Source organism: Triticum urartu, chromosome 3A (genome assembly GCF_056163025.1).
Source record: "Triticum urartu cultivar PI428250 chromosome 3A, HENAU_Tu73, whole genome shotgun sequence".
NCBI classification, from domain to species: Eukaryota; Viridiplantae; Streptophyta; class Magnoliopsida; order Poales; family Poaceae; genus Triticum; species Triticum urartu.
The window spans coordinates 61,394,585-61,414,758 of record NC_141875.1 but is presented as its reverse complement, the minus strand read 5'-3'; the positions used below and the strand labels follow the sequence as shown (position 1 = coordinate 61,414,758).

The 20,174-nt window shown below is 45.9% G+C and overlaps 2 protein-coding genes across 3 annotated transcripts; one reads left to right on the top strand and one right to left on the bottom strand.

Annotated features, from left to right (window-relative positions):
• The first annotated feature begins 6,916 nt into the window (after positions 1-6,916).
• LOC125542834 (ARF guanine-nucleotide exchange factor GNOM) lies at positions 6,917-11,703 on the top strand. The gene is made up of 2 exons (XM_048706042.2): positions 6,917-7,726; positions 8,080-11,703. The coding sequence occupies exons 1-2, from the start codon at positions 7,076-7,078 to the stop codon at positions 11,590-11,592; spliced, it is 4,164 nt and encodes a 1,387-aa protein (XP_048561999.2). The 5' UTR covers positions 6,917-7,075; the 3' UTR covers positions 11,593-11,703.
• A 758-nt stretch (positions 11,704-12,461) lies between these two features.
• Positions 12,462-19,113, bottom strand: LOC125553971 (uncharacterized). Of its 2 annotated transcripts, none has more exons than XM_087546370.1 (2): positions 19,020-19,113; positions 12,462-18,433 (listed from the first exon to the last, which is right to left on the bottom strand). In XM_087546370.1, the coding sequence occupies exon 2, from the start codon at positions 13,748-13,750 to the stop codon at positions 12,968-12,970; it is 783 nt and encodes a 260-aa protein (XP_087402496.1). In that variant the 5' UTR covers positions 13,751-18,433; positions 19,020-19,113; the 3' UTR covers positions 12,462-12,967. The 2 variants fall into 2 exon arrangements, with proteins under 2 accessions (XP_087402496.1, XP_087402497.1); XM_087546371.1 differs by having other exon boundaries at positions 19,040-19,110.
• Positions 19,114-20,174: the final 1,061 nt, after the last annotated feature.

The following is a 20,174-nucleotide window of genomic DNA, read 5'->3' as shown; positions in this document are numbered from 1 at the left end:
GAAATGCTACAGAGCTCCCACTCACTTTCTTGTAAACGCAAGCTTCTCCATAAGTCTGCGTAAACCCAAACGCTTTGATCATCTCATCAAAGCGAATGTTCCAACTCCGAGATGCTTGCACCAGCCCATAAATCGAGCGTTGGAGCTTGCACACCTTGTTAGCATTCTTAGGATCGAAAAAACCTTCCGGCTGCATCATATACAATTCTTCCTTAAGGAAACCATTAAGGAATGCTGTTTTGACGTCCATTTGCCATATCTCATAATCATAGAATGCGGCAATTGCTAACATGATTCGGACGGACTTCAGCTTCGCTACCGGTGAGAAAGTCTCATCGTAGTCAACCCCTCGAACTTGTCGATAACCCTTAGCGACAAGCCGAGCTTTATAGATGGTCACATTGCCATCCGCGTCTGTCTTCTTCTTAAAGATCCATTTATTTTCTATGGCTTGCCGCTCAACGGGCAAGTCAGTCAAAGTCCATACTTCGTTTTCATACATGGATCCTATCTCGGATTTCATGGCTTCTAGCCATTTGTCGGAATCCGGGCCTGCCATCGCTTCTTCATAGTTCAAAGGTTCACCGTTGTCTAGCAACATGATTTCCAAGACAGGGTTGCCGTACCACTCTGGTGCGGAACGTGTCCTTGTGGACCTTCGAATTTCAGTAGGAGCTTGATCAGAAGTATCTTGATCATCATCAATGACTTCCTCTCTAGTTGGTGCAGGCACCTCAGGAACATTTTCTTGAGTTGTGCCATTTTCCGGTTCAAGAGGTAACACTTCATCAAGTTCTACTTTCCTCCCACTTACTTCTTTCGAGAGAAACTCTTTCTCTAGAAAGAATCCATTCTTGGCAACAAAGATCTTGCCTTCGGATCTGAGGTAGAAGGTATACCCAACAGTTTCTTTAGGGTATCCTATGAAGACGCATTTTTCCGACTTGGGTTCGAGCTTTTCAGGTTGAAGTTTCTTGACATAAGCATCGCATCCCCAAACTTTCAGAAACGACAGCTTAGGTTTCTTCCCAAACCATAATTCAAACGGTGTCGTCTCAACGGATTTCGATGGAGCCCTATTTAAAGTGAATGCGGCAGTCTCTAAAGCATAGCCCCAAAAAGATAGCGGTAAATCGGTAAGAGACATCATAGATCGTACCATATCTAATAGAGTGCGATTACGACGTTCGGACACACCATTACGCTGAGGTGTTCCAGGCGGCGTGAGTTGTGAAACTATTCTACATTTTCTTAAGTGTGTGCCAAATTCGTGACTCAAGTTTTCTCCTCCACAATCTGATCGTAGAAACTTGATTTTCCTGTCACGTTGATTCTCAACCTCACTCTGAAATTCCTTGAACTTTTCAAAGGTTTCAGACTTGTGTTTCATTAAGTAGATATACCCATATCTACTCAAATCATCAGTGAGGGTGAGAACATAACGATAGTCACCGCGAGCCTCAACACTCATTGGACCGCACACATCAGTATGTATGATTTCCAATAAGTTGGTTGCTCGCTCCATTGTTCCTGAGAACGGAGTCTTGGTCATCTTACCCATGAGGCATGGTTCGCACGTGTCAAATGATTCGTAATCAAGAGACTCTAAAAGTCCATCTGCATGGAGCTTCTTCATGCGTTTGACACCTATGTGACCAAGGCGGCAGTGCCACAAGTATGTGGGACTATCATTATCAACTTTACATCTTTTGGTACTCACACTATGAATATGTGTAGCATTACGCTCGAGATTCATTAAGAATAAACCATTCACCATAGGAGCATGACCATAAAACATATCTCTCATATAAATAGAACAACCATTATTCTCGGATTTAAATGAGTAGCCATCTCGAATTAAACGAGATATCGATACAATGTTCATGCTCAAAGCTGGCACTAAATAACAATTATTAAGATTTAAAACTAATCCCGAAGGTAAATATAGAGGTAGCGTGCCGACGGCGATCACATTGACCTTGGAACCATTCCCGACGCGCATCGTCACCTCGTCCTTTGCCAGTCTCCGCTTATTCCGCAGCCCCTGCTTTGAGTTACAAATGTGAGCAACTGCACCGGTATCAAATACCCAGGAGCTACTACGGGTACTAGTAAGGTACACATCAATTACATGTATATCATATATACCTTTTGTTTTGCCAGCCTTCTTGTCCGCTAAGTATTTGGGGCAGTTCCGCTTCCAGTGACCACTTCCCTTGCAATAAAAGCACTCAGTCTCGGGCTTGGGTCCATTCTTTGGCTTCTTCCCGGCAGCTTGCTTGCCGGGCGCGGCAACTCCCTTGCCGTCCTTCTTGAAGTTCTTTTTACCTTTGCCCTTCTTGAACTTAGTGGTTTTATTGACCATCAACACTTGATGTTCCTTCTTGACTTCTACCTCTGCTGATTTCAGCATAGCAAATACTTCAGGAATGGTCTTTTCCATCCCCTGCATATTGAAGTTCATCACAAAGCTCTTGTAGCTCGGTGGAAGCGACTGGAGGATTCTGTCAATGACCGCATCATCCGGGAGATTAACTCCCAGCTGAGTCAAGCGGTTATGTAACCCAGACATAGTGAGTATGTGCTCACTGACAGAACTATTTTCCTCCATCTTACAGCTGAAGAATTTGTCGGAGACTTCATATCTCTCGCCCCGGGCATGAGCTTGGAAAACCATTTTCAGCTCTTCGAACATCTCATATGCTCCATGTCTCTCAGAACGCTTTTGGAGCCCCGGCTCTAGGCTGTAAAGCATGCCGCACTGAACGAGGGAGTAGTCATCGGTACGTGCCTGCCAAGCGTTCATAACGTCTTGTTCTGCAGGGAGAACAGGTGCGTCACCCAACGGTGCTTGTAGGACATAATCTTTCTTGGCATCTATGAGGATGATCCTCAGGTTCCGGACCCAGTCCGTATAGTTGCTGCCATCGTCTGTCAGCTTGGTTTTCTCTAGGAACGCGTTGAAGTTGAGGACTACGTTGGCCATTTGATCTACAAGACATATTGTAAAGATTTTAGACTAAGTTCATGATAATTAAGTTCATCTAATCAAATTATTCAATGAACTCCCACTTAGATAGACATCCCTCTTCTAGTCATCTAAGTATAACATGATCCGAGTCAACTAGGCCGTGTCCGATCATCACGTGGGACGGACTAGTCAACGTCGGTGAACATCTTCATGTTGATCGTATCTTCTATACGACTCATGCTCGACCTTTCGGTCTTCTGTGTTCCGAGGCCATGTCTATACACATGCTAGGCTCGTCAAGTCAACCTAAGTGTTTGCATGTGTAAATCTGTCTTACACCCGTTGTATGTGAACGTTTTGAATCAAACACCCGATCATCACGTGGTGCATTGAAACAACGAACTGTCGCAACGGTGCACAGTTAGGGGGAACACTTTCTTGAAATTATTATGAGGGATCATCTTATTTACTACCGTCGTTCTAAGTAAACAAGATGCAAAACATGATAAACATCAAATGCAATCAAATAATAATAGTGACATGATATGGCCAATATCACATAGCTCCTTTGATCTCCATCTTGGGGCTCCATGATCATCTTGTCACCGGCTTGACACCATGATCTCCATCATCATGATCCCCATCATCGTGTCTCCATGAAGTTGCTCGCCAACTATTACTTCTACTACTATGGCTAACGCGTTTAGAAATAAAGTAAAGTAATTTACATGGCGTTTCTCAATGACACGCAGGTCATACAAAAAATAAAGACAACTCCTATGGCTCCTGCCGGTTGTCATACTCATCGACATGCAAGTCGTGATTCCTATTACAATAGCATGAACATCTCATACATCACATATAGATCATTCATCATTCATGACAACTTTGGCCATATCATATCACAAAGCACTTGCTACAAAAACAAGTTAGACGTCCTCTAATTGTTGTTGCATGTTTTACGTGGCTGAAGTAGGGTTCTAGCAAGAACGTTTTCTTACCTACATGAAACCACAACGTGATTTGTCAACTTCTATTTACCCTTCATAAGGACCCTTTTCATCGAATCCGCTCCAACTAAAGTAGGAGAGACAGACACCCGCCAGCCACCTTATGCAACTAGTGCATGTTAGTCGGTGGAACCGGTCTCACGTAAGTGTACGTGTAAGGTTGGTCCGGGCCGCTTCATCCCACAATACCGTTGAAGCAAGATAAGACTAGTAACGGCAAGAAAGTTGACAACATCTACGCCCACAACTAATTGTGTTCTACTCGCGCAAGAAGAACTACGCATAGACCTAGCTCATGATGCCACTGTTGGGGAACGTTGCAGAAAACAAAAAATTTCCTACGGTTTCACCAAGATCCATCTAGGAGTTCATCTAGCAACGAGTGATTAGATGCATCTACGTACCTTGTAGATCGCGAGCGGAAGCGTTCAAAGAACGGGGATGAGGTAGTCAAACACGACGTGATCCAAATCACCGGAGATCCTAGCACCGAACGGACGGCACCTCCGCGTTCAACACACGTACGGTCAGCATAACGTCTCCTTCTTCTTGATCCAGCAAGAGGGAAGGAGAGGTTGAGGAAGATGGCTCCAGCAGCAGCACGACGGCGTGGTGATGGTGAAGCTGCAGTACTCCGTCAGGGCTTCGCCAAGCACTATGGAGGAGGAGGAGGTGTTGGAGAGGGAGAAGGAGGCAACCAAAGGCATGGATGAAGAGCCCTCCTTCCCCCACTATATATAGGAGGGCCTAGGGGGGGTGCCGGCCCTAGGAGATCCAATCTCCTAGGGGGGTGCGGCCAAGGGGAAGGAATCCTTCCTCCCCAAGGCACCTAGGAGGTGCCTTCCCCTCCTAGGACTCTTCCTCCTTGAAACCCTAGGCGCATGGGCCTCTTGGGGCAGGTGCCCTTAGCCCATGTAGGCCAAGGCGCACCCCCTACAGCCCATGTGGCCCCCCGGGACCCTTCCGGTGGTCCCGGTACAATACCGATGACCCCGAAACTTGTCCCGATGGCCGAAACAGGACTTCCCATATATAAATCTTTACCTCCGGACCATTCCGGAACTCCTCGTGACGTCCGGGATCTCATCCGGGACTTCGAACAACATTCGGGTTACTGCATATACATATCCCTACAACCCTAGTGTCACCGAATCTTAAGTGTGAAGACCCTACGGGTTCGGGAGACATGTAGACATGACCGAGATCGCTCTCCGGTCAATAACCAACAGCGGGATCTGGATACCCATGTTGGCTCCCACATGCTACTCGATGATCTCATCGGATGAACCACGATGTCGAGGATTCAAGCAACCCCGTATACAATTCCCTTTGTCAATCGATATGTTACTTGCCCGAGATTCGATCATCGGTATCCCAATACCTCGTTCAATCTCGTTACCGGCAAGTCACTTTACTCGTACCGTAATGCATGATCCCGTGACCAGACACTTGGTCACTTTGAGCTCATTATGATGATGCATTACCGAGTGGGCCCAGTGATACCTCTCCGTCATACGGAGTGACAAATCCCAGTCTTGATCCATGTCAACCCAACAGACACTTTCGGAGATACCCGTAGTATACCTTTATAGTCACCCAGTTATGTTGTGACGTTTGGCACACCCAAAGCACTCCTACGGTATCCGGGAGTTACACGATCTCATGGTCTAAGGAAAAGATACTTTGACATTGGAAAACTCTAGCAAACGAACTATACGATCTTATGCTATGTTTAGGATTGGGTCTTGTCCATCACATCATTCTCCTAATGATGTGATCTCGTTATCAATGACATCCAATGTCCATAGTCAGGAAATCATGACTATCTATTGATCAACGAGCTAGTCAACTAGAGGCTTACTAGGGACATGTTGGTGTCTATTATTCACACATGTATTACGATTTCCGGATAACACAATTATAGCATGAATAAAGACAATTATCATGAACAAGGAAATATAATAATAATGCTTTTATTATTGCCTCTAGGGCATATTTCCAACAGTTACTCCCACTGTGGCTAGTCTAACGAGGGATGGTGCGGCTAATGCTGGTGTGAAAGTGGCGTCAACGAGTCATGCGGTGAATCACTTGTTATTTGCGAATGATAGTGTCCTATTTATGAAGGCCACTGATGAAGGGGCAACATGGACACGAGATCTTGTACAACGGTATTGCAATGCTTCGGGATAACATGTTAATTTATCCAAATCATTTATTCTCATGACACAATGGTGAGAAAAATAAAAAATATTTGGAAACTAAAATTAAATATGTGTTTCATATGCAGATATTCGTTTCGGAGCCCAGGCTCATATGCACCTGAAATCTTTCCCGTCGGTTCAACACATGGATCCGTGCCTTGCTGTGTATTCATTTATATATTGGGCCCTAGAGTTGGTACTAAGGGCATCTCCAAGTCGGACCAGTAAACCGCCCATATCCATCTGGACCGTGTTGTTCGGACTGCGAAATCCATCCAACGCGGTCCTGTATTGATCCGCGGGGCGGTCCGAACGCGTATTCTCTTGTAATTTGGAGACAAATGTGGAGAGCTTTGCCGGAGTCGAGACATGCAACTAACCAATCGTATAATTTTTGCTCCCGCCGCAATCGGTTTCGTTGGTTAAATTTATGGTCAGACTTAGATCTCGGGACGCGTGTTGTGAAACGAAGAGAGTACTTTGTAACTACCGTTAAATTGCTCTCTGGCGTATCATGTCCGTGAAACACGTCCGGACATAAAACGGTTAAACGGACGTATACAGGAGAAATTTACAAGAGGTACTCGCAGCAGGGAGTGAACAAGAGAACAGTGGAGAGATAGATCGAGTCACAAAGTCTACGCGTGAACGTGACATGTACGTGTGCATCACCGGTCAACTCAACAGCTTGGACTGAAGCCAAACGCGAACATTTCAGTTCCTACGTACACTTTCTTCGACTTGGAAAAAGGGTAAACGTCAAAGAAAAGAAACGGAACCTTCAACACTGCACGATCACGCATCACCGCCCCCTCCGCAGATCCCTTCACCAAATTGAGCCTCCTTCCGTACCCCCCACCGCGGCACACCGCGCGCACTCACACAGATCCATGCCGCCGCCGTCGCCGAGCGGGTCACGCGCGGCCATGGCGTGCGTGGTGGCGTCGGAGGTCGCCGCGGTGCTCGCCATCATGCGCCGCAACGTCCGCTACGGCGGCGACGAGGAGCGCCTCGACCACCCCCTCGTCGCGGGCCTCAAGTCCCTCCGCCGCGCCGCGGCCACGTGGGGCCCGCGCCGGTGGCGGGACGTGGAGCCGCTCCTCTTCCTCGGCCCCTTCCTCGACGTCGTCCGCTCCGACGAGGCCGGCGCGCCCGCCACGGGCGCCGCGCTCTCGTCCCTCTGCAAGGTGCTCCCCCTCGACCTCGTCGGCCCCGACGCGCCCGGCGCGGACCGGGCCATGGCCGCCGTCGTGGAGGCCGTCGCCGGGTGCCGCTTCGAGGTCACCGACGCGGCGTCCGAGGAGGCCGTCCTGGCCAGGGCGCTGCAGGTGCTGCTCGCCTGCGTGCGTGGCCGCGCGGCGCGGGCGCTCTCCAACCGCCACGTCTGCGACGTCGTCAGCACCTGCTTCCGCGTCGTGCAGCAGGCCGGCGCCAAGGGGGAGCTGCTGCAGCGCGTGTCCCGGCAGACCATGCAGGAGGTTGTCCGGTGCGTCTTTGCCCGCCTGCCCGACATTGATCCCACCGCGGTTGAAGACCAGAAGGTGTTGCTATTTGCTTACTTATGCGCACTGAGAACGTCGAAATTGTTGTTCGTCCACTTATACCATTATAATTTAAATCGCGGCTGCTCACATAGGAGTGTAAATGAATGAATGTACAAGTACTAGTACCAAAAAGAATGAACGTGCATATGTAATCTGACCTTGTGAATTTGAGTTCAGTTTTCCATTCCTGTGAACTAAAAATATTGAGTTCAATTTTTAGTGGCCTTCAGTCAAGATATTTATCAAGTTAATTTAGAAAGAAACATTTTGGCACTAACAACTAACAATACTCATATGTCCCAATTAGAAAGTTAAAATGCATTACACTCATGATAGCAATTTTTATGCAGATTGCTAGCAAGAACGAAGTTTCGAGTGCTAGCGAAATGGGGAATGGGAGCGATTCTGTGTGCTTGAGTAGCTCACAGGATCAGGTTGGAGGTGAATTTGGTGTTGTGCAAGACGAGGCTATGATGGAGCTGTTTGGGGTTCCTTGCATGGTAGAAATATTGCAATTTTTGTGCTCTCTGTTGAACATAGCAGAAGACAGTCAGGTGGACCCAAATATGAATCCAATTGACTTTGATGAGGATATACCACTCTTTGCTCTGGGGTTGATCAATTCTGCTATTGAGCTATCAGCTTCGTCCATACAGAGACACCCAAAACTACTGGCTTTTGTACAAGATGAACTGTTCCGCAATCTAATGCAGTTTGGCTTGTCAGATAGCCCCTTGATTCTGTCGACCGTATGCAGTGTTATTTTTACACTCTTCTACCATTTACGTCGGGAACTGAAGCTGCAAATTGAGGCTTTCTTTGCGTGTGTGATCCTTAGGCTAACCCAGAGTAGATATGGAGCTAGTTACCAGCAGCAGGAAGTTGCCCTGGAGACTCTAGTGGTTTTTTGCCAGCAGAAAGATTTTATGGTTGAGATGTATACAAATATGGATTGTGATTTACAGTGCTCTAATGTTTTTGAAGACCTGGTTAATGTTCTCTCCAAAAGTGCATTCCCTGAGGAGAGTACCTTGTCAACTTTAAATGTGCTTGCTTTGGATGGTTTGGTTGCTGTCATTCAGGCAATAGCAGAGAGGATTGGTAATTCACCTCAGCACTGCCAGCAGCCAGTGCAAGAATTAAGTGAATATTTTTCCTTTTGGCAATTAAAGTGTGAGAACATTAATGATCCTGATCAATGGGTTAGATTTGTTAACCAGCAGAAAAGCATCAAGAGAAAGCTAATGGTTGGTGTTGAACATTTTAATAGGGATAAAAGGAAGGGCTTTGAGTACCTGCAAGCTGCTCATCTCTTGCCTGAAAAACTTGATCCACAAAGTGTTGCCCTGTTTTTCCGCTACTCGCCTGGATTAGACAAGAATCTTCTTGGGGACTATCTGGGGAATCATGACGAGTTCTCCATTCAGGTCCTTCATGAATTTTCTAGAACCTTCGACTTCAAGGAGTTGAACTTGGATGCTGCCTTGAGGCTCTTCTTGGAAACCTTTCGGCTGCCTGGTGAATCACAGAAGATACAAAGGATTCTTGAGGCCTTTTCTGATAGGTACTATGAAGAGTCACCAGAATTGTTCGTTAACCGGGATGCTGCCCTGGTGCTGTCGTATTCAGTAATCTTGCTCAACACGGACCAACACAATGTACGGGTTAAGAATAAGATGTCAGAAGAAGATTTTATTAGGAACAATCGCCGCATCAATGGTGGGAATGATCTTCCAAGGGAATTCTTATCTGAGCTATATTATTCTATTTGTCGAAATGAAATCAAAACCATTCCCGAGCAAGGAGTTGGATGCTCAGAGATGTCTTTCAGCCGCTGGGCTGATCTGATGTTTAAGTCAAAGAGGGCATCAGCTTACATTGCTTGTCACTCCTATCCTTTTCTTGATCATGACATGTTCCTTATCATGGCCAGGCCAACAGTTGCTGCTATCTCAGTGATCTTTGATAATGTTGAGCAAGAAGAGATTCTTACAAGATGCATTGATGGGTTTCTGTCAGTGGCAAAGCTGGCTGCATCCTATCATCTTAATGATGTGCTGAATGATCTTGTTGTGGCACTTGGTAAGTTCACCATTTTGTCGATCGCTTCCTGTGATGATCCTGCAACAGCTTTTGGTGAGGACACCAAAGCTAGAATGGCAACAGAGGCTCTTTTCACTATAGCAGTGACTCATGGTGATCACATAAACAGAGGATGGAGGACAATTGTAGATTGCATTTTAAGATTTCATGAGATAGGTCTCCTTCCTGCTTGTCTCACCAACGATACAGCTGATGATGAGGAGTCCTTCTCTGCTTCATTGCCCACCAAAGTTTCTCAAGTTGAGCCAAAGAAAACATATGGGCTGATGGGGAGGTTCACCCAACTACTGTATTTAGATGCTGAAGAGCCATGGTTCCAGCCAACAGAGGAGCAACTTGCTGCTCAGAGGAATGCTTCAGAGACCCTAAAAAAGTGCCAAATAGGTACCATCTTCACCGAGAGCAAATTCCTACAGGCTGACTCGCTTTTGAATCTGGCAAGAGCCCTCATTCAGGCAGCAGGCCGACCTCAGAAGATCAGCAGCTCAGTAGATGTTGAAATCAATGCAGTCATCTGCTTAGAGCTTATCATTGCCGTCACATTAAACAACAGAGACAGGATTGTCCTCTTATGGCATGATGTTTATGAGCACATAACTCACATTGTTCAGTCCACAGTAATGCCCTGTAATCTGGTGGAGAAAGCTGTTTTTGGCCTCCTGGACATCTGCCAGCGTTTGCTTCCTTATAAGGAGAACCTCGTGGATGATCTACTGAGGTCGCTTCAGTTAATCTTGAAACTTGATGCTCGTGTGGCTGATGCGTATTGCGAGAGCATCACCCAGAAGGTCGCATGCCTTGTCAAGGATAATGCAACACATATCAAGTCTCAGATGGGTTGGCAAACTATCATTTCCTTGCTCTGTGTCACTGCTCATCATCCTGATGCTTCTGACGCTGGTTTTGAAGCCCTGATTTACATCATGTTTGAGGGGGCACACCTCTCACCTGCCAACTTTGTGCTTTCGGTGGAGGCCTCAAGACAGTTTGCAGGGTCTCGGCTCGGGTCCGCTGAAAGATCTATCCATGCTTTGAACCTAATGGCTGAATCAGTGAATTGGCTTGTGCGCTGGTCGCATGAGGTTAAGGAAGCTGGTGGAGAGGCCGAAAGGATGCTGGAAGGAATCGCTGAGATGTGGCTGCGGCTAGTCCAGGCGCTACGAAAGGTGTGCACAGATCAGAGAGAACAAGTGAGGGATCATGCTCTGGTATTGTTGCACAGATGCTTAGTAGCTGATGGGATATCAGTTCCATCTTCGGCGTGGTTGATGTCATTCGACATTGTCTTCCAGTTGCTTGATGAATTGCTAGAGATTGCGGAGAATTTCTCGCCAAAGCATTATAGAAACATGGAGGCGTCCCTCTTGCATGCTGTAAAGCTGTTGTCCAAACTATCCTTGCAGTCACTCAATGATCTTTCGGCACACATCGGTTTCAGTAAGCTATGGTTGGAGGTACTGGACATGGTAGAGAAGCTCATGAAAGCCAAAGTAAGAGGGGGCAGCAGGACTGAGAAGTTACAAGAGGCCGCCACAGAGCTACTCAAGAACATACTGCTGGCGATGAATGCGAGCGGGATCTTATCGAGGACGAGCGCCGGCGGGGAGAACAGTTTGTGGGAAGCAACATGGCTTCGGGTTAACAAGATTGCGCCTTCGCTTCAGTCAGTGGTTTTCCCTGATTATGATGATGCAGTACAAAGTGCACAAAGTAAGTTGGATATCCCAGCAGTTTCTGAGGGGAGGTTGGTCCCAGTTTAGATGAACAAACTGTACTACTGGGTATAATATGTAACTGTAGGTTATAGTTAGAAGCAGATGATTTCAGATGTACTCGTAGTATACTTTTTGTGATAAATAACTTGGATTTCATACTGGTCAGATTCATGGTCAAGTTTGAGTAAAATGTGAGGGGGCACTTGCAAACCAGAAGGAACGAAACTGATCCACCATCAATTTCATCATGTTATAAATGTTGAACTGGTGGTACTACGGTACTTAATCTCGAGCAGCTAACTACTAAGTAGAAAGCTAACTGAACGACTCTTTAGGCTGGTCGTAATGGGAGTATCATAGCTAGTATCATGCATGCCAACTAGGCAGTTTTGATGAGGTGACATAGAATTAAATGAAGAAAGAGAAAGTTGAGTATCATATTATGATACCGTATCATAATAAATGCTACACTACTGTGTGTCATGCATGGTAATAAATAAAGTCATCTATGATACTACTATATGATACTATGCATTAGAGAGGTAGTATCATATGCATGATACTACCTTATGATACTACCCATTACAAGCAGTCTTATGATACCGTATCATAATAAATGCTATATACTACTATGTATCATGCATGATACTAACTTATGATACTACCCATTATAAGCAGTCTTATGATACCGTATTATAATAAATGCTATATACTACTATGTATCATGCATGGCAATAAATAAAGGCATCTATGATACTAATACTCCCTCCGTTTTTATTTAGTCCGCATATTAGCTTTGGTCAAAGTCAAGCTTTGTAAACTTTGACTAAGTTTATAAACAAAAATATTAATATATACAATAACAAATCAATACTATTAGATTTATTATTGAATGTACTAACACATCATATAGATTTCTTATGGTAAATGCTTATAATTTTTTTTATAAAGTTGGTCAAACTTTATGAAATTTGACTTCATTCAAAGCTAATATGCAGACTAAATAAAAACGAAGGGAGTACGTGATACTCTCTCTGGTTCAATATGTAGCGCGCATGGTTTGCAGCTCCAAAACCAAGACATGACGTGGAGTTGTACTTTTGGACCACAATAACCCTGCCTGCACACTCTGTACACATGCATGTGGATGTGGTTGCATCTCCTGTGAACAGTTGAGGGTAATTCTAGGAAAAAACTAATACACACTAGATAAGGGAATGAAGGGAGTAATATGCATTAGAAAGATAGTATCATACATTAGTATCATACACATGATACTAATTTATGATACTACTCATTGCAATCAGCCTTAGGTAGCTTAGCTAGGAGGACGAAACTAGTAGTGGGTACTTTGATCTGCTTGAGCAGTTCTAGCAGGAAAATGCACGAGAAATCGCATACTTGCTGCTCGATCCTCACTTCACTCCAAGGAAATCCGGGAGAAGGGCCGCCCGAGGCTCGGCGTCCCGATGCGGCGGCGCACCCTGGCCATGGCCATCGCCACCGCCACGGAGCGGTCTGGCCCCGCCGGCGGAGGGAAGAAGCCGGTGTGCCGCTTGCACGCCAGGGCCCGGCGCTTGTGCCGGTACGCGCGGTCGTGGGCGCCCCGGCCGTGGGAGTGGGACGCGGCCTCGCCGTCGCCGTCCCCGGCCTGGTCGACGCCGGAGCTCCCCGCGCGCTTCCTCTTGGCGCCCGGCGCGGTGGCGACGGCGTAGCTGCCTTGGTCCACGTAATGCGCGGCCGAGAAGGGGCCAGCCGGGGCCGGAACGGCGTATTCGTCGACGTCCATGGCGACGTCGAGCTGGAGCACCTTCAGGAAGATGTCGAGGTCGGCGCCGGGGCCGGCGAGGCGCTCGAGCGCGTCGACGGCGTCGGTGAGGCGGTCGACCTCGGCGCTGCAGACGAAGAGGGACCTGAGTCCCGCGAGGAACTTCTTGGCGGAGCCGACGACGGCGGAGGGGTCGGTAGTGGCGTCGAGCACCTGCTGCCCGCGCAGCGCCTCCTTCCGCAGCAGCTGCAGCCAGCGGTGGAGGGAGCTGCCCCGCACCGCGGCCCGGGCCTCGGCGGCGTCCGCCACCCCGCGCACCATCGCCACCAGCTGCCGCAGCCGGCGCCGGCGCTGGCTCACCCGCGAGTTGCCGCCCCAGTTGGACTTGAGGTAGCCGATGAATTCGCCCATGAGGGGCGAGTCGAGGATCTTCATCGCGGCTCCTGCCCGGCTGTCCCCTCGCGCGAACCCCGACCAGGATCAGCCGTCGGCGGCGAGGGCTGAGGGAGAGGAGTTGGAGGTGGTAGCAGCAGCAGCAGCGGCAGAGAGTGGCATTGGACGACGGAGTGCGCGGGTTGCCGGGTTCGTGTCAGATAAAGCTATCCCAGTAGAGTGAGCTAGAGAGTGACCAGTGTGCCCATGGCCGTGCGTGCACTGGACCAAGACCAAAAGATTCGATCACGAGCGCGCCTGCCACGCGACGCGAGCCCCCCTCTGTCTCTCTAGGAGTACTGTACTAGTTTGTGTCAGCCGTTGGATTCGGGATCGAAGGGCAGACTCATGAGTGATCGGGGAGCGAGACGCAGCAACGTCGCAACGATAAATTAAAGAAGGAAGAGTTACTCTAGACTAGCACACTCGTGCTGTCTTGTCATCAATCAAAAGGCTTGACAAGGCAAGGTGAGATTTGAGATAACTTTCACATCCACCGGTGCGCATCGGGTCGAGTTCACGTCACATCACATTCACGCCCCCGGTTTGGCATGCAGAGACCAGTTGAGCGAGCGAGTTGGGGCCTCGGGGCTCGCTTCCCGGTCGGCCGTGCCAAAAGTTGCCGTGGACGTGTGGTGGCGCACCCGCGTGCGGGCTGGCCCGTGTTTCGAGTAGAACGAGAGACAAGGCAAAGTGATTCAAGTATACTCTTTAGTCATGATGGAGTACATATTTATACAATGGGAAAAGACACGAGTTGTGGGAGGCGTCTGTTCGGAGAGACGCGAGGAACCGCCATGTCGGTTGTCAAACTGGCAACCGTACGTGGGGATTAATGCAGGGATTAATCTTTAATCAAGTAATTGATTAAATCCTAACACTCCCCCTAATTACTGCTTGTCCTTTCGTATATCCATCATCTTGATAAAGTCTCCTCCAAAAACTCTGTGAGAAAAATATGAGGAGTATAGAGTTTGATATGTTGCTAAAACTCCTTCAAACCCAGTGGGAAAAATAAGAAAAAAATGGTACAACATATAATGGTCATTGTCTCTTTTAACTCAATACGAGAAAACTCATAGAGTTTAGAGGATAATAAATATGTCATATATACTTTCCCGAAAACCCCGGTGGGGAAAAACAGAAAGTATGACATATGATCTCATGTTGATATTACCTCATTAAAAACCTTTATGAGACCTGTATAGTAAACTCATGAAGGAAAAAAGAGTATAATATGATGCTTTGAACAGGAACAATTCAGGAAGATACTCCCCCTGATTCTTGCATATTCCAAAGTCGTCATATACCAATTCCATGTACACATTCCTGGAATGTAAAAGTTGGTAGAGACTTTGTGAACAAATCAGTTGCATGATTTGACTTGCAAGATATGCAATATAGTGATATTGCTTATTATGTAACCTGTTTGCATCCGGGCAACAGAAGAAACATTATCGTTGAGATAATAGTTGGTGGATGTAGCCATGAGGTCTGTCTCGAAGACTCTTCACGAGAGGGCTACCACGTCTAGTAGGAACACTAAGCTTGTCTACGATCTGACATAGTGGGGATCTGATCGATGTATCCAATGATATTGGTGTTCACATTTCTGTGAAACTGGAAAATCAGGACAAGATGTTTGATGCCTTGGAGATATCGAAAGATATTCTTGAGTACCAACCAATTGTGTTTGGTGGATCCAATGGCATTATGGAACATTGAGTCACAATATCTCATTTCCATCATCTCTTGGTCTAAATAGATCATTCTCTACGTCTAGAGAATGAACTACCATGAGAGTTATGGATGGATAAGATTTGTCCACAATAAATTTCTCCAATATATTATGGATATAGACATCATAGTATATGTATGAGTGAAGGTGCTCAAGTAGTAACGAGCGGTATCTTGGTTTTACCCAAAACCTTCATTTAAACTCCGTCGTTTAGATGATTACATGTATCGTCATTGCAGGAGTAATCACTGTGCATGACAGACAAACATGGATAACCATCATTGTAGGAGTAATCCTTGTGGAAAGGAACTCACTAAGTCGGTTGTACCAAATGTACCGACAACAATAAGTCATATGGTGACTTATTGATTTTTACACAATGTATGTTGCATTTTGTATTTCGATTCAGAATTGAGATTCCATTGGAAATCAATCATATATGTCTGAATCTAGCGAGCCACATGGATATGTGATCACTACATCTATCCACTGCAGAGATAGATGATTTGTACTGCCAATGATATAAGTTATCGGAAAGAGATTCCACCTCTGGAGAATAGTTGGGTATCTGCGTAAACCCTTGTGCTACAATACTTGCTCTTTGTTTCACCACCTCGTTGTTCTCAATTCTGTTTCCAGAAAAAAACTGGTGTAGGTATTACTTATGAATACCTTCCCATTATTGAGCAAGATCAATTCTACCTAGATTATACCCTTTGCTTGAGTTCAGTCCGAGTGTTGTTCACACTTTGCCATGGCCATGGTCTTTGGATCTGAATCATTTGAAAGGTTTTTGCAATCTAGTTGAGAAATGTATGTTAACAATTGTAGACTTCCGGTTATATGATTCTCCAGAATCTATATATCAATATATAGTTGATGGAAATATCGTTACCCATGGTGACTGCTTGCGATTTCCCAATGCGATTGAGTCCGGTATTCCGATGTCCCAGTCATTATGTGCACTATGACCTGGGTTGGTGGAGGTTTCCCGTCCACTGGGTGTATACTACCCATTAGGTGCCTGCCAACGTGAAGTTGACTTGCATTTACTGATTCACAGGCCTTGATATCCTTACTTGCGAGAAGCTGAATCCTGATGTACTTCTTCCATACATCTCCCCCTGTTGCTTTGAACGGGGAGTGGAGTGGATTTTGTTGGTACCTCCACTCTTTCAGGCGTACTTTTGCAGGATTGTAGGATTGTGTGACACCTTTATAGTCAGTAAATAAATCTGGCAGGTTATTTGCAATATGTTGCAAATCTTCTGAACGCATGGTTCAGCTCTTTGAGTACGTGGATATGAGGAAGAAATGTGTTGAACATTCCACTAATTTCCTGGCATTCTTTATGGTACTTGAATTCTCCCCCTAATGCCTGGAAATATTCCTCATTGAAACAACATACTGGCCTTGAATAACTCCCCATGTGAGGGGCTTGAGGTATTGACGATAATACAGTTATTCCTCACATAGATCCCAACTATATGTTGAGGGGCCAATGATGTATGTCGGGGTGATGATATCGGTGTGTAACCGAATTATCGCAGATAGAAAATACTTGGTAGATTTCCACGTATCAAAGATAGAGGGGAATAATATTATGCAGTTTGGCCATGAGCGTGTAAAACTGCATGACTCCAACGTAAAGTTGGTAAGTTGCAATTCCAAAGTAAAGATAATGCAATGAGCTTAACTCTTTGGATAAAGGATTCTACCAAACCATTTTGAGTGTAGACATTAGGACAAATTGCTAAACTTCAATCTGAGGGCCATAGGAAGGCACTCAAGAAGAATTCGGCAATGTTATCCATTCGATTGCTTGAAATCGATGTCAGGATAATGAGTCAATGGTTTCGTGTGAATAAAGCACACATTAAGACCATCATGTAGATATGTTTTTTAGAACCATGGAATGCCTAAATAGTCTAGTCAATGGATGGGAAGAGCCACTTACCTCAACTTGATGCATTCAAGGAGTCTGAGTGGTTCAGCGTAGACTTTAAGGTGTGCGAGCCTTAAAATTAGCTTCCCTGTGTCACTTATAGTGCACATAAAATCCAAATGTTGTTAGAATTTAGCATCATAATAATCATAAACTATTGGAATTGCTGATAGTTTCGGTTTCAACCCAATGTCTCGATGACCAAGACGAGTATGCCAAGTTGTCATGTACAAGACACTCGGGAAAAATATTTCGTACACCACATGTGCTACGGGGTTGTGTCGTATGTGTAGTACAATCCAGATGATACACAGAGAATGTGCTTGCCATATCCGTTGTATATGGTAAAGAGAAGTTATTTCTCTTTGTTGTCATCATAAGTTTCGCTATGGAAACTATTTTGACGGATACCTCCATAGTTTAGTAGGATACGAGTTTAACCGGGAAGCAATGAAACATCCTTAAGTTACTCGAGTACCCACAGGGATAGTAAATATGACTCGAGTTGAGCCAACAAATACCTCATCGCGTCTAGCGATTTTAAAATATCTCCTTTTCTCCCAACGAGAGTGGAAACATTTTACTTCCCTGAGTATAGAGTTCGTGGTGCATATGTCCACAAGGCACAAATCATCTTTCATCAGATTGACCCCCGTAAAAATCTATATATAGACATGAAGATTCTCAATATAAAAATCACTCAGATATATAGAATACATACAAATGTATTTGTACCAAAGTGCTGATACAATATATTGTGATATACAATATATGATGACAACAATACTTATGTTCTTATTAGAACATCGTAAATGGACATAAATTGCGTTGACCACTCAGGAGATTGAGAGACTAGACGAAGTCTTCAGACATGTTAGTTGGTGCATATTCAACCTTCATGTTCTCCGTGCTCATAGGGTCCCATGACTGCTGATAGTCATGTTGAAGGGATGAAGTGAGATTCAAACCTTTGCCCTTGAGATTCTTTACATCCCAGGAATAGCTGATACAGAATAACCAGATGTTGAGATCTGCTTCGATATAATGTCTTAAGATTTATAAGGCAACATATTTTTCTGTTAGCGGTGTGATCCCGACCAGAGGTGAATCCTACGGTCTTGGATTGCACACATTATTCCACGAGACACAAGAGCGATCATGATGTCGATGGCCCAGATAGGGCAGTGGTAACCATTGAGGACGAATGCCTCAAACTTTATAGTCATATGTTACCTCTATGGGTAAACCAGAGATAATTAATTTACATCTAGTAAATTAAAAACCATCATGATTGATGTTGTAATGAACTTAGCAAAATCAATGGGTATTTCAAGAAGTTATCTTGAAACCATTAATATGAATCTCAAATTGCTAAGTATGACATCTTGAAGATAGGGAGTAGATCTCGCAACACTAGGGAGTATAATCTGATGAAATCAGTAGATACTCACTCCTAATGCCTTATGTTATGACTTAGTAAAATGTGTGGAAGAGCACTTTGTAAAGCAATCATAATGTCAAAATGACAAAATATAGACTGTATCAGCAGTCATTGATAATCTGCGTAGGCAGTAGATCCATATGACTACCTTGTGATCCATATGACTACCTTGTGATCCACCAACCTCGTGCTGATAACGTGTTTCGAGTAGAACGAGAGACAAGGCAAAGTGATTCAAGTATACTCTTTAGTCATGATGGAGTACATATTTATACAATGGGAAAAGACACGAGTTGTGGGAGGCGTCTGTTCGGAGAGACGCGAGGAACCGCCATGTCGGTTGTCAAACTGGCAACCGTACGTGGGGGATTAATGCAGGGATTAATCTTTAATCAAGTAATTGATTAAATCCTAACAGCCCGGAGCTACCACCGCGCACAGTAACCGAGAGCGGCCTGGCCTCCGACCAAAGTCACGCGCCGGTGAACTCGTGCGTGCGTACGTGCCCGAGCGCCCCACATGCTCCGGCCCACCTGGTTGCAACTTGCAAGTTTGCAGCTGCACCGTCTGCTGGAACATGATAGGCGAATGCATGCAGGTAGTAATTTTTTTGTTGAGGAAATGCATGCAGGTAGCAGAAATGGGAGGAGACCGACAGACCAAAGAAGGCGAGGCCACGCCACATCGGCCGGGGCCCAAACACTCGTCCTTTTCGTTTTTATAAGCAAGAATGCACGTGCAAGCACCCACTTGGCGGCCCATCATCGTCCTCGAGATAAATTCACCGGAGGTCGCTGGACTCGCTCCTAAATTTCACTTCGGTCACTGGTCATGAAAGCCACCTCACTGCGTACGCTTTGGTCCCCGTATTCTGCCTGCGTGGCATAGCGTTTGACCGATGACTGTCCACGCATGTGCCAACAGGACAGCAGTAGAGTGACCCGAATCGGCGCGCTCGTTTTCTTTCTTCCGCTGGAGAACTTCCTTCCTGCTTGCCGGAGGGCAGGCGGCTCCCCTCCAGCGACGAACGAGGTCGTCGGTCGTGAGGGGGTCGCCGAATCCATGCGTGTGTATTGTTTTAGGCTCAAGTAGCTTAGGTTTTTTGTTTGTTCATCGTTTTGGCTTCGGCGGCGATGACGATGCTAAATAAATATTATTCAGATCCTTCGCCGATGAGGCGATCCGCTCTATGGTTGGGGTTGGATTTGAAGATTAGCCCGTTCAAGTAAGGATGGCGCGGCCGTAACGACATCCTTGTGATGGACTTATGCCCTCAGGCTTCGCCGTCGCGATAACGTTTGCT